The sequence below is a fragment of the Choloepus didactylus genome, chromosome 13, assembly GCF_015220235.1.
Source record: "Choloepus didactylus isolate mChoDid1 chromosome 13, mChoDid1.pri, whole genome shotgun sequence".
Lineage (NCBI taxonomy): Eukaryota > Metazoa > Chordata > Mammalia > Pilosa > Megalonychidae > Choloepus > Choloepus didactylus.
Window position 1 is genome coordinate 86,697,691 of NC_051319.1, and position 13,066 is coordinate 86,710,756.

A 13,066-nucleotide genomic window follows, 5' to 3' on the forward strand; every position below is an offset into this window, starting at 1 on the left:
ATGGGCCAGAAAGCCCCATCAGCAGAGACATTTTACTCAAACCCATATTACCGAGGCACATGCACAAGCCTACGATTATATCACTATGAGGAAGGCCCGCTGGTCCTTGGAAGTGGATTCTCCCAAGGGTATGAGAAGACAGCTTTTGAAAACTTCTCAGTTTTGCCCAGGGCAGATCAACTGGTTGGGGACAAAGAAGCTGTGAAAGGAGTGACTTTGCCCTGTAGAGCTCAAAGGCAAACAGTTCTGTCTTGCATGATTGAGGTAGCTTTATTTAAATATTTGATTGGCTTTTAGAAATGCTCATAGTGAAGGGAATCTTAGAGTGTGACTGTCTACTTGGCACCTCACTTTCTAATCACGTTCCAAACTAATGATCAAGGATTACAGCCCATCCTCTCAACAGGCTTTGCGAATCCCAGTTATCCCGGGAGCATCCACCCCTGCCCGTCTAAGGTTGATTCCTTTCCTGAACAATTCAGAAGAACTTGCGGCAGTACCGCCACTGGGCAGAAGAGGGCGACGGAACCTCGTTCGGTGGGTGCCTGCAGGTCCAGTAGGAACCTCCCTGAGTGGCTCACACAGTAGGCTGCTGCCTTGTGAGGCACACAGGGCAGTGCTGTTCTTCCCATTCCACAGGTGAGGAAACTGAGGCTCAGTGGGATTAAAGGATTCCAGCTGGGAACACTGGAGACATCTGAATTTCTACACAGGAGTGTCAGGATGACTGGAAGGTCATGGGGCTGGTGGACTTGAAGCTCCTTTTGTGCAAGACGGAGAGAATGTTAACTGTCCAGTGCTCCTCCAACTAGAAAGTGGACAGCAGGAATATGAACACAGGGTTTCTGACTCTAAATCTAGAGCAGCTGACTCTGCAGAAGGTAGGTGGATTATCCATTTCTCCTGGTATTGACAGGTGCAGGGCTGAATTTCTGCCCACCACCCTATTCATTCTAATTTCTGCCCTCACTGACTTCTGTTCTTAACACAAGAGTAAGCAAATGGCCAACAACAATGCTGAATGTTGGCGAAAGGCCCTGAAGCTAGACCTTGGTGTTCCTGGAGGCGGTAGTATAGAAGAGAAGACCATGGAAGGTCCTTAGCTACTCTGCCCTCTTTCCATACTGAGTGGAATATATGGACATCTTGATGGTGGTGATGATAGTGGTGGTGGGAACAGCAACATTAACCAACGTGTTGAACTCTTACTCTGGCCCAGACACTGTGCCAAGAACATTCCCTGCATTATCTCATTTAAGCCCCCCCCAAGAAAGCTGTGAAGCAGGCAATATTGTTTTACAAGTGAGGAAAGTGAGGCCAGAGAGGTTAAGTAATTTGCCCAAATTCACTTAGTAAACAATGACTCCAGCATGACTTGGATGCAGACATCCTCACACACACTATGGCTATATCCCACTGCATTCCAAGCGTCCCTGACATCTTAGGTCAGGTGGCTGAATCGGCACAATTCAGAAGTCAGCTAGATGTCACATACCCAGAGCACAATCTGTAATGTTAATGATGGAATGAGAATAGAGACATCAGGTGCCATTTGTACAGAAATTCCAGTAACTGTAGCCTCTTGTTACCCTAGAATTTAGGGTTTCTCAGAAAAGCTAATGCCATGTTGCCTTTCCGCTGGGATCCTGAGGACCAGAGAAAAGTCTCCATTGGATAAGAAAATTAGTAAATAAGACATAAGAAATGTTGCAAACCCAAAAGAACTAAAACTTCTTTTCCTTGTGTTATGGTGGAGCAGATCGTGTGAATTGTGTACCATTGACTGACACAATGGATTACAACTAGTCCATTTATTTGAGTAAATGTTGCTTATATGTGTGTTTGAGGAGTTAGTCTCTTTTTTTGCCTCACTCTTGTACCTATTTTTCATTGAATATAAGGCATTCAGCAGACACATTTGAAGACAAGCCATCCAAACAAAGCAAAAAAAAAAAAAAAAGAAGAAAATTAATTCTGCACCTGCAAACCCAGCTTTGTCCTTCCTGCTCCCTGCCTCGCCAATCTGTGTGATGGGGAGGGTGGGAATGGGAAGGGACAACCACCTGCTCTGCTTATGCCTGTTTCCACTACAGGGAGATGGTGAACACCATCGAGGTGGTCATTTGTACTTAAAGCCTGCAACCTTTGATGCATATTCCACGAATAATTACAACTATCCAGAATATAAACTACCACAACACGAGCAATGGTTTGCATTCCATTTTAAAATCAGTTTTACAAGACCTTACCTGCTACCTGGGCTATTTCATGCCTCCTGATTTTACTTACACTTTCCTTCCCTTAATTTGTGACACACTTGACTTTTTAGATTGTTGACCCTCTAAATTGGGACCAGATTGGACTTTTGACTTCTTTAAAATACCCAGTGCCTCAATGGAACTCAGGGAATCTCTGATAATATCACAGTAGGACACAGAAACTGAATATCAAACATACACCCCACCACCAGAAGTACTAAAGCAAAAGGAAGAGATTTTTAGACTTAGGTAATCCAGAAGATTCTTTTCTCTAGTCATACCTTCATTTATCAACATCATCTGAGAGGTTGGCTTGCAGGAAGGTCTGCAAGAGATGTTTCAGCATTTGGCTCGAATCATTCCTGCTCTCCAGTTGCTATAGGGTCTGGAGAATGACTTTACCCTTCCTGGTTACCACAACCACATCTGCATGATATGCAGAGCAAGAGTTGCATAATTTATGATGTGTAAGACTACGATTATGAACTAGGATTTCACAAATCAAGCCCTATAGAAACATAACCTGGAGAGTCAGTTCACTTGAAATTGAGCCCACATTTTCGTGCAGGATTTACCACCCCTGACCCATCTGGCTCTTTCCATCGTGGAGCAAGCAGGGCCCTCCCCAGCCTTAGGGGCCAGACCTTTAGCTAGTTACAGAAACCTGGGAAAACACAGAGGCATTGAACACTGGCAGCCAAATCTGACCTCAAAGCAGTTTTGTTTGGTCAGCAGAGTCCTTTAAAAACTTGAAATAGAACACTTTTAGGTAGGCCAAAGGCCCCATCACTCCCTATTTTCTGCACCCAGACCCTCTACACATTTTGTGTAACCCTTGCCCCTGAGGGAGTTGTTCCTGAAGAGGACCTCGGAGCACAGGGTACCGGTACTTAGATACCCTCCCTTCTCCCATCCTTGACGGAGGAAGGCAGCAGAAAGCCGAGGGCTACAGTAGAGATGAGTGCTTACTGTGCAGGTCGCTCCTGTCCCTTGTCCCATCCACCGTGCCGTCTGGAAGGATCCTCAAGAAGTGGCCCCCGTTGCTACAGTAGAGGAGTTTGGGCTTCATGTAATTCCCTGGTGGCAGGTTAAACTTCTCCATCAGAGCTGTGAAGGTTGTGATTTCCCCTTCAGCCATGGCTCAGTAGCTCCCGGTTGTGGCCCTTTCAAGACTGTAAGAAATTAAACAATCCCATAGAATGTTCTTCCAAAGGTACAACATACACTTTCAGAAAGGGCAGGAGAGCCTCAGGGCTCAGGGCTTCTGGTTAGTCACTAACCACAGACTGCCGAGGTGATGCCCACAGCAAACGGGCTGTGAGGAAGGAGGGTCCCGGGGTGGGAGGGATTCTCAAGGCATTTCCCAGTTGCCAATTGGACACAGCTCTGGACCAAGCTGTGCATTTTTTAGAACTTCAAATTTAATCATTTTGCCAAGGGGAAAAAAAAACAATGTTTTGGTCCCTCCTGATCCACACACATCCTCAAATTAAACACCAAAGCTGCACTAAAATAACACCTGGGGTCTGGCTGAAACCCACAAAAGCCGAGAGGCCGGGACTGAGGTTTTGCCCTCCACCCTCACACTGTTTTGACTGGGTCCTGCGAGGCCGGTGGGTAGCAGATAGCACAGCCTAGCCTTCAGGTCCTTAGGCAAAGGCACAGGAATTCCCACAGCAGGGACGGCAGAGGGTTAATATGTAAAGGAAACACTCCGGATATGCTGGTGGGAACTGGAATAAGCAGCTCTTAAGGGTCTTAGGTGGGGTTCTTTTAAGGGCAAACCCTGTAGTGAAGGAAATGCTCTGAGACCGATCATTATGAAGGATATGTCTGGTTACTGCCTGCCTCCACAGCTTTCCACATCTCATATCACAGAGAAGATGGGTCTTGCCTAAAGGCTGTCTTCATCCTAATTGTTTTCTAGGATGAGGCATACTTATTGCGACATAAAAAGCACTGTATAGTGTTATAATCCTCTAGCATTGTACACACCCACTGTATCCAAATTTATACTAGTCGTATAAAAATGCATCAACTCTACTTCTAAGGATGAAAAAACAAAACCAATAAACCTTAGAATTTTAAAGCATCTACTTGCCCCACCACTTAAGAGCATAAAGTGCTGGTGCACAAAACGCCTATTCAAGAAAGAAGCCAAAAAGAGACTAAGAAACTAACTTGGGAGCTCCTCTTTGTAAACATGAATCGGTGCTGATTGTACATACCAGTTATCAAGTGATCTTATATTTCAGTGCTCATCATCATCATTAACACGTTCTGTGCTACAAATTAATTAACCCATGGAATCCTCCTGGTAACCCTCCAAGGCGAACACTAATATTATGCCAATTCTGCATCTAATGAAACCACAGCTTAGAGATGTTAATTGGCCTGGGCAAGGTCAACAGCTAACAAAGGCTGCAGCTGTGCCTCAAATACGAGTCTGTAAAAACAAAGCCCTTGACCTTTATCACCATGAAAAGGTTAAGTCATCTGCCCCCATAAGCTCGTCATTCCTTGTTATTCATTTTGTGGCCCAGATGTTGGTTATCACAACCAACAGCCTCCACTTTTGCCCTCATGCCAACCGGGAAGAGCACTCTCCTCATCTCCCAGGAGAAACCCCTCCAGTTTCACAGGGAACCATCTGCCCCTCTGCATCGCCCTGCACCTGCAACCCGCCATCCCCGCAGCATCCTCGTGGAGCTGCCCACGTGGAGAGCAACTCCGTCATAAACCATAAACCCACCTTTGTGACTTTGGAATCAGGGTCCATGTTGGAAGCTGCCTTTCATTTCCTACTCCCAGTATTTTCTTGTTTCTGGCCCGTCTCTCCCAATCTGCAGCCACCTGGGCTACTCACTGGCTTCAGTTTCAGCCACTGCTTGAGCCTCTCCAAGGAACCTTCAAAGAGAATTTTGCCTATACTGTGTAAACTATATTAAACTGGGACCTTCCAAACATACCCTCCACTTACATTAAGACTCTGTCCAGCTATTTTCACATAATACAGTAACAGGGAATTCATTTATTTGCATTGATTTCACAGGGAAGACTGCAGAGAAGTTCACCTGCTGCATTTCCCCATCCAGATCTTATGTCTTCCAAACCCTTCTTTACACCCACAGGTCTTAAGTCTTTCTGTGCCCACCTCTATCTCTCTCACTCTGTCTCTCCCCCAGCCCTCTCTCCATCCAGCCTCCAAATCTCCCTCGCACTCCAGTCCCTCACTCCACTCCCCTTTCGACATAAAGCAATTTGGCTCTTCCAGACATGGTTATCCTCAGCCATCACCTCTCCATTAGTGCATTAAAGTTGTTGTGATCTCCCTTTCTTAAAATATAACTAAGAGGTAATAAATAATACTTATTCTGTCACTTATCTTTCCATGCACTTGTTAAGTTCTTGGTACAGGAGACAATAATTATATACTAGTGGTTGCCATTTACCTGACAGTCACTTACATTGACAATTTTAGGTGAGCATAACTCTCTTGTCATCTCTGGGTTTCCTCAAATGGAGGTCCCGTTTGCCTCTGATTGTGCAGCAATTGCAGGTTAAGGATGGTTTTCTTTCTAGATCCAGCTAGCAGGGAATCTCCATCAAGAGGGTGCCTAAGTGTTGGGCAAAGATTTATATTCCTTCTTCCTTGCACTGGAATGAAGGGGAACAGATGCGCCAGAAGGCTGGCTGAGGTGGGAGGCACTAGCTCTGGCCAAGTATTGTCCTAACACTCACATACAACTGTGTGTGTAAGCTACACAGCCTGAGCTTCATCACAGCTGTGCTCTCACCTGCTCCACGACCTTAGCCAGAGCTCAGCAGGTCTCAGGCATCACTTCACTCCTGATTGCTGTGCAGACAGTGGTTTTATGAGGCCATGACTCCACTCTCTGCCTGCTCCCGCACCTTCTCCAGTAGGAGAGTTGGTCAGGAGGGTGGGGAGAATTCCTTCCTGGCTGACTTCAGATTGCTCCCCTAATCCGTTTCAGTTCAGATTCGTAGGCAGAAACCTGAAGGGGACATGTTAACCCCCGAAAATAAGGAGTCAGTATGAAGCTGACAGATTGTGGCCGTGGGATGTCTGCATCAGGTGAAACATACCAAAACATGAAATTGCTTTTTGTTGCTGAAGGAAACCCCAGGGGCCTGAAAAACCCTTATTTTTAACTTCATTTATAATTTGCTTATATTTTAAGAGGTGGTTGGTACAAAGTCCCCTGCCAATCCAGTCCTTATTAAAGGATAGAAATAAAGGAAGTACCCGATGCCGTAAAACCATGAGGCAGCAACCTTTCACAGGCCCTTGAGATTTACACCAGTTGCTCTAATGAATGGGTCCATTAGCTAGGCATTAAGTGTGGTGGAAATGCATAAGCCCTGCTGCTAGTAACTACTATCTTTTTGCTGGCTGTCAGGGGAGGGAGTTGTCTGAGTTTGTTGGGAGATGGAGAAGATCAAGCCCCAGGATATCAGTGGTGTGTGCTAAGCCTGGCCCTCTGAGACTTAGGGCACTGGTGAGATTCTGGGAAAGCCAGAAAAGATTTTCTTGATTTATCAGTGACACCAAAGTGAGAAGTACACCAACCCTTTTGGAACAGCTGCTGATGTGTCTTGTCAGCTGTAGCCTCTGGAAGGGAACACATGAGCGGGATGTTAAGTGGATCCTCTTGCCCAGGGATGGATCAGCCGCTTTTCAGTTTGGGGCGTGAGCACCATGGCACAGTCTCCACAGTGTGCACGTCGGCTCCAGGAACCTGGACAAGGCATTCACCCCTCCTGAGGTGTTTCCTCTAATAACCCCCACCTTGCCTACCTGAAGAGTGAAATGGGCACAATATTCACAACATCACTTGAAAAGTACAAAAAGGTGACCTGACCTAAGAAGGAGATATGATAATTGGTTGTGTTGAGGCCTGTGGTGGTCTAGATCAGCATTTAAATTAAATGCTTAATTTAAAATAATTTTCATCTGGTTCTAAAATAGAGTTGTTCATTCCCTTCCATATTTAGCAGAAATTAGCAAAGCCTCCCTGCCCCCCTCCCCCGCCTTTGCCTCCATTAATTAAGCTACAGACATGGCAGAGAACCTGGTAAAGGCAAGGTAAGCCCATGGTTATGTGAAAGAAAATCCAGGTCATCATTTCAGACTCAGTTCTCAGCTTATCAGCAGTTATTGAAGTGGCATTTGTGAAGCCTGTTATTTTTATGAGGCATTTGTGCTCTGCTTGGCCCTAGTGACTAAGCTAGAAGGAAAGACTTGTGGTTCTATCAAGAGAAGGCAGACACTAATGCTTATTTTTGTTCCTGTTTTTAACCCCTGTCACCGTGTAAGCAATGCAGAATGCCTATAAAGGAAGACTTTGGGGAAAGCGTATAAAGCCACGGAAGTTATCTGTGTAGGCATTTGTTAAGGTGTTATTGGATATGTGTCCTCAAACCCAGCTTATATAAAACTGGACTCGCCCTCAGTCCCAAATGTATTCTGAGTCTTTTCTCCTTGCCCCTAAGGCATCATCCAAAAGCCTTACCTCCTCCTCAGAGATATTAATTAACCTTAGATTGTGTTACATCAAATATGCATGTTAAATGTTAAGGGTAACTACTTAAAGAAAACAAATAGAATGTACTAGTTTCAATCAGTAACTGGGGGGTGGGGTGGGATGGGGAAGATGAGGTGGAATAAATAAAATTCTATGGAGATTTTTGGAAAATGGAGGAGTAGAAGCTCCGGGAATCAGTCCCTCCACTAGAACAACTATTAAACATGCAGGAACTATCTGAAACAACTATTTTGAAACTCCGGAGTCCAATAGAACACTGTACAGCATCCAGGGAAGAGCGGGAGGAAGAGGCTGGTAAATTACGGTGAGGACTAGAAGGGACATTGCTCTCTCCATGTGGCGGTTGCTGGTGCGCATCCCCCTCTCTTGCAGCAGGCCACCTTGGGGTACAGCCACTGGCTAGCTCGCTTGTGACAGAAAAGGACGCAAAAATCCACTTCCCCAAAATCAGGGGTGGGCACGGCTGATTGCTGATCACAGACTTTTTTTTTTTATCTTTATAAAATTTTATGTTTTTTAAAAATATACTTTACGTACAATAGAATGCACCTATATTAAGTACACAGTTTAGTGAGTTTTGACAATTCTACACCCAAGAAACCAGCTCCCTGAGCAAGATATGGAACATTTTCATCACCTCAAAAGTTTGGGATGCCTTTTCCAAATTGAAAGCCTTCTCCCAAAAAACAACCATTCTTCAGATTTTTATTACCACTGATTAGTCTGGCCTATTCTTAGACTTCATATAAATGAAATCACACAGAATATACGCTTTTGCATCTGGTTTCTTTCACTCAACTTAATATTCTTGCAATTCATCCATGTGGTTGTATGTGTCCGTAGTTGCTCCTTTTATTCATTGTATGGATCTGTATGGACATTTGGATTGTGATTACAGCTTGTGATTCGTGACTTTGGATCGCTGGGGGCCCAGGTTTAAGGGTAGCCATTGTTCCACCCTGCCCTGCACAGAGGTGGCTAAGGAGACTATAAGATGCCATGCTTCCACAGAGCTGTGGGGGACAGTTCAAAGGCTGCATTTGGAGGTCTGGTTAGGAAGCACAACTCTGGGAACTGGGTAAGAAGTTCCTGGCAGCATTACAGATCCCCTCCCTAGGGCAGTTTGGAGCCAGTCTGCTCCACCTTCCGGATCCCTAGCCTTGTTCCAGCTGGGAAAGACTGACTTGGAAAAGTCCTCTCTGGCATGCCTCCCCCTCTCCCAGATTCTGCCCTCCAAGCAAAAGCAGCTCAAGACAACCAAAGCAGTGTGAGAAACATCGAGGTGGACAGCCTGGGGCAAAGGGTTACCTGTTTTAAACATGGGGAGAGGGAGATAGTCTGTCTCCTGGGAAATAGAGGGGCATTCAAACTTCTGTAAACAGGGGAACTCTGAAGCAGCTAATAAGCACAAGCCAGCATGAGACACAGGCCCAGAAAAGACAGGGAGAACCCTGCACTTTGCGTTCACCTTGGGCAGACCTTCCTGATAGGAGGGCTGACACTCAAGAAAATCTGTCATATCACCAGCTGGTTACAAAATCAAGAAACAGACATTTCAGGGAATAAATCCCAGAGCTATCATTTAAAAATATTAGAATGTACAGTGTGCAACAAAAGAGTACAGGACAAAGAAACAGGAAATGATGGCCATCCAGAAAACACCAAAGAAGAAGAATAGAATGTGGACACACCAAACAAAGACTTTAAAAGAATGATCTTCAGTCTGCTCAAGGAGGTGAAGGAACATACAGAGAAAGAATTAAAGGATATCAGGGAAACAATGAATGAACAATTTGAGAATCTTAATAAAGAGATAGAAATTTTAAAAAGGAACCAAACAGAACTACTGGAGTTGGAAACCACAGTAACTGAAATAAAAAATTCCCAGGAGGGTTTCAACAGCAGATTGGGGCTGGCAGATGAAAGAATCAGCAAATGCAAAGAAAAGACAATTGAAATTAGACTGAGGAACAGAAAGAAAAAAGAATTATGAAAAAGCTAAAATAGTCAAAGAGACCTCTGGGACACCATCAAGTGCACCAATATGCACATTATGGGATCCCAGAAGGAGAAGAAAGAAAGGGACAGAAGGAAAACTCAAAGAAATAATGACAGAGAACTTCTGAGACTTAGCAAAAGACATGAATAAGCACATTGAAGAAGCCCAGAGAACACAAAACAGAATAAACATGAAGAAAATCACACTCTGTCATATATAGCGATCAAACTGTCAAATTCAAAGGACAAGGAGAGAGTTCTGGAAGCTGCAAGACAAAAACAACATGTTATGTACAAGGGAGTCCCAATTAGATTGGGTGTTGATTTCTCATCAGAAACCATGGAGGCAAGAAGGCAGTGGGTTGAAATACTTAAAGTGGCTGAAAGAAAATAACTACCAACCATGATTTTTATATCTGGTAAAATATTCTCTCAAAAATGAGAGAGAGATTAAGACATTCCCTGATAAACAAAAACTGAGGCAGTTCATCATCAATAGATCTGCCCTACAAGCAGTACTACTGGGAGTTCTTCAGACTCAAAGGAAAGGACACCAGACAGTGGTTCAAAGTGGCTTAAAGAAATAAAGACCTCCAGTAAAAGGTAACCATTTGGGTAACCGTAAATACCAGTATTATTGTATGGTCTGTAACTCCACTTCTTATATCCTACAGGTGCTAAAATACAAATGCATAAGGAGTAATGATAAATCTATGGTTTTGGACATACAATGTACAAAGATATATATGGTAACAAGTACAAAAACAGGTAGGGGGATGGAAGGGTGTAGGAAAAGTGTATGTGTATGCTATTGAAGTCAAGTTGGTACCAAGCTACATATGATTTTTATGTATTTAGGATATTAAATTTTAATCCCCCAGTAACCATAAGGAATATATATTAAAAATATTTCAATAGAAATGAGAAGGCACTCAATATATGGTACAACACACAAAAAATCAAATAAGTATAAAGGTAGATATTGACAGAAGAATTGAGGGACAAAAATGGCATAAGAGTTACAAAATAGCAAAATGGCAGAAAAGAGTCCTGCATTATCAGCAGTGACTTTAAATGTAAATGGATTAAACTCTCCATTCAAAAGGCAGAGATTGGCAGAATGGATAAAAAACATGACCCAACTATATGCTGTCTACAAGAGACTCTCATTAAATTCAAAGACACAAAAAGTGTGAAAGTGAAAGGTTGGGAAAAAATATACCATGCAAATAGTAACCAAAAGAGAGCTGGGGAAGCTATAGTAATACCAGGTAAAATAGACCTCAAGTCAAAAATAGTTATAAGGGGCAAAAATTGTCATTATATTCTGATAAAGGGGTCAATCCAACAAGATGATGTAACAATTATAAATAGATATATACACCTAACAGCAAACCCCCAAAATATATGAAGGAAATACAGACAGATTTAAAGGCAAAAATTGACAGTTCTACATTAATAGCAGGAGACTTTAATATACCACTATCAATAATGGATAGAACATCTAGACAGAAGATCTACAAGGTAGTACAAGACTTAAACAATACATGAAACCAGCTGGACCTAAAAGACATATATAGAACACCTCACCCAACAGTAACAGAATACACATTCTCCTAAAGTGCATATGGATCGTTCTCCAAGATAGACCATATCTTAGGTCACAAAACAAGTCTCTATAAATTCAAAGTGTTGAAATCATACAATGTATCTTCTCCTACCACAATGGAATAAATCTAGAAATCAATAACAGAAGGAGAAATGGAAAACATCACAAATATGTGGAAATTAAACAACATACTCTTAAAACAACCAATGGGTTAAAGAAGAAATCACAAGGGAAGTAGGAAATATCTTGAGATGAATGAAAATGAAAATACAACATATCAAAACTTATGGGATGAAGCAAAGGCAGTGCTGAGAGAGATATTTTTGGCTCTAAATGCTTATATTAAAAAAGAAAGATTTCAAACCAGAGACCTACCTTCAAAACTGGAAGAAATAGAAAAAGAAGAGCAAACTAAACCCAAAACAAGCAGAAGGAATGGAATAATAAAGATTAGAGCAGAGATAAATTAAATAGAGAAAAAAGCACAATTGAGAGCTTCAACAAAACCAAAAATTGGTTCTTTGAAAAGATCAATAAAATTGACAAACTTTTAACTAGAATGATGAGGAATAACAGAGAGGACACAAATAACTAAAAATCAGAAATAACTAAAATCAGAAATGAAAGGGGGAACATTACTACCACTGAAATAAAAAGGACTATAAGAGGATACTACGAACAACAGTATGCCAAGAAGTTAGATAACCTAGATGAAATGGACAAATTCTTAGAAACATACAAACTACCTACAGACTCAAGAAGAAATAGAACTCAACAAACCAATAACTTATGAAGAGATTGAAGCAGTAATAAAAAAATCTCCCAATAAAGAAAAGCCCAGGACCAGATGGCTTCACAGGGGAATTTTACTAAACATTCCAAGAAGATAACACCAACCTGCTCAAACTCTTCCAAAAATTTGAAGAGGTAGAAGCACTCTCAAATTCATTCTATGAGGCCAACGTCACCCTCAGACCAATATCTCTTATGAATATAGATGCAAAGTCCCTCAACAAAATACTAGAAAATGGAATCCAATAGCAAATTTAAAAAAATTATGCACCATGATCAAGTGGGATTTATTGCTGGTATGCAAAGGTATTGCAAAAAATTTTGTTGCAAGAAAATTAATGTCGTATAGCATATTAAGAGAATGAAGGAAAAAGACAACAGTCATCTCAATTGATGAAGAAAAGGCATTTGATGAATTCCAGCACCCCTTCTTGATAAATAAAAAACTTAGAAAACTAGAAATAGAAGAAAATTTCCTTAAAATGATAAAAAGGGAATATATGATAAACCCACAGCTAACATCCTACTTAATGGTGAAAGACTGAAAGCTTTCCCTCTAAGATAAGGAACAAGACAAGGATGCCCATTGTCACCACTCTTATGCAACATTGTACTAGAATTTCTTGCCAGGACAATTAGGCAAGAAAAAGAAATAAAAGATATCCAAAGTATAAAGGAAGAAGTAAAACTTCTCATATTTGCAGATGACATGATCCTATATACAGAAAAGCCTGAAGGATTCACAGCAAAGCTCCTAGAGCTAATAAATGAATTCAGCAAAGAGGCAGGGTACAAAATCAACACCCCCCAAATCAGTAGAATTTCTATACACAAAGAACAAT

At 42.2% G+C, this 13,066-nt stretch overlaps 2 protein-coding genes across 3 annotated transcripts in view; one reads left to right on the forward strand and one right to left on the reverse strand.

Annotated features, from left to right (window-relative positions):
- LOC119507776 overlaps positions 1-13,066 on the forward strand; it is a 387,511-nt gene that overhangs the window by 285,356 nt on the left and 89,089 nt on the right. The window contains exon 8 of the mRNA XM_037800927.1: positions 640-881. The gene's annotated coding sequence lies outside the window, so the exon portion shown is untranslated. The remainder of the gene's footprint in view (positions 1-639; positions 882-13,066) is intronic.
- FGF1 (fibroblast growth factor 1) overlaps positions 1-13,066 on the reverse strand; it is a 101,520-nt gene that overhangs the window by 14,815 nt on the left and 73,639 nt on the right. For both annotated transcript variants that reach the window (XM_037801462.1, XM_037801463.1), the window contains one exon: positions 3,228-3,430. In XM_037801462.1, the coding sequence (XP_037657390.1) occupies positions 3,228-3,396 (169 nt within the window). In that variant the 5' untranslated portion in view covers positions 3,397-3,430. The remainder of the gene's footprint in view (positions 1-3,227; positions 3,431-13,066) is intronic.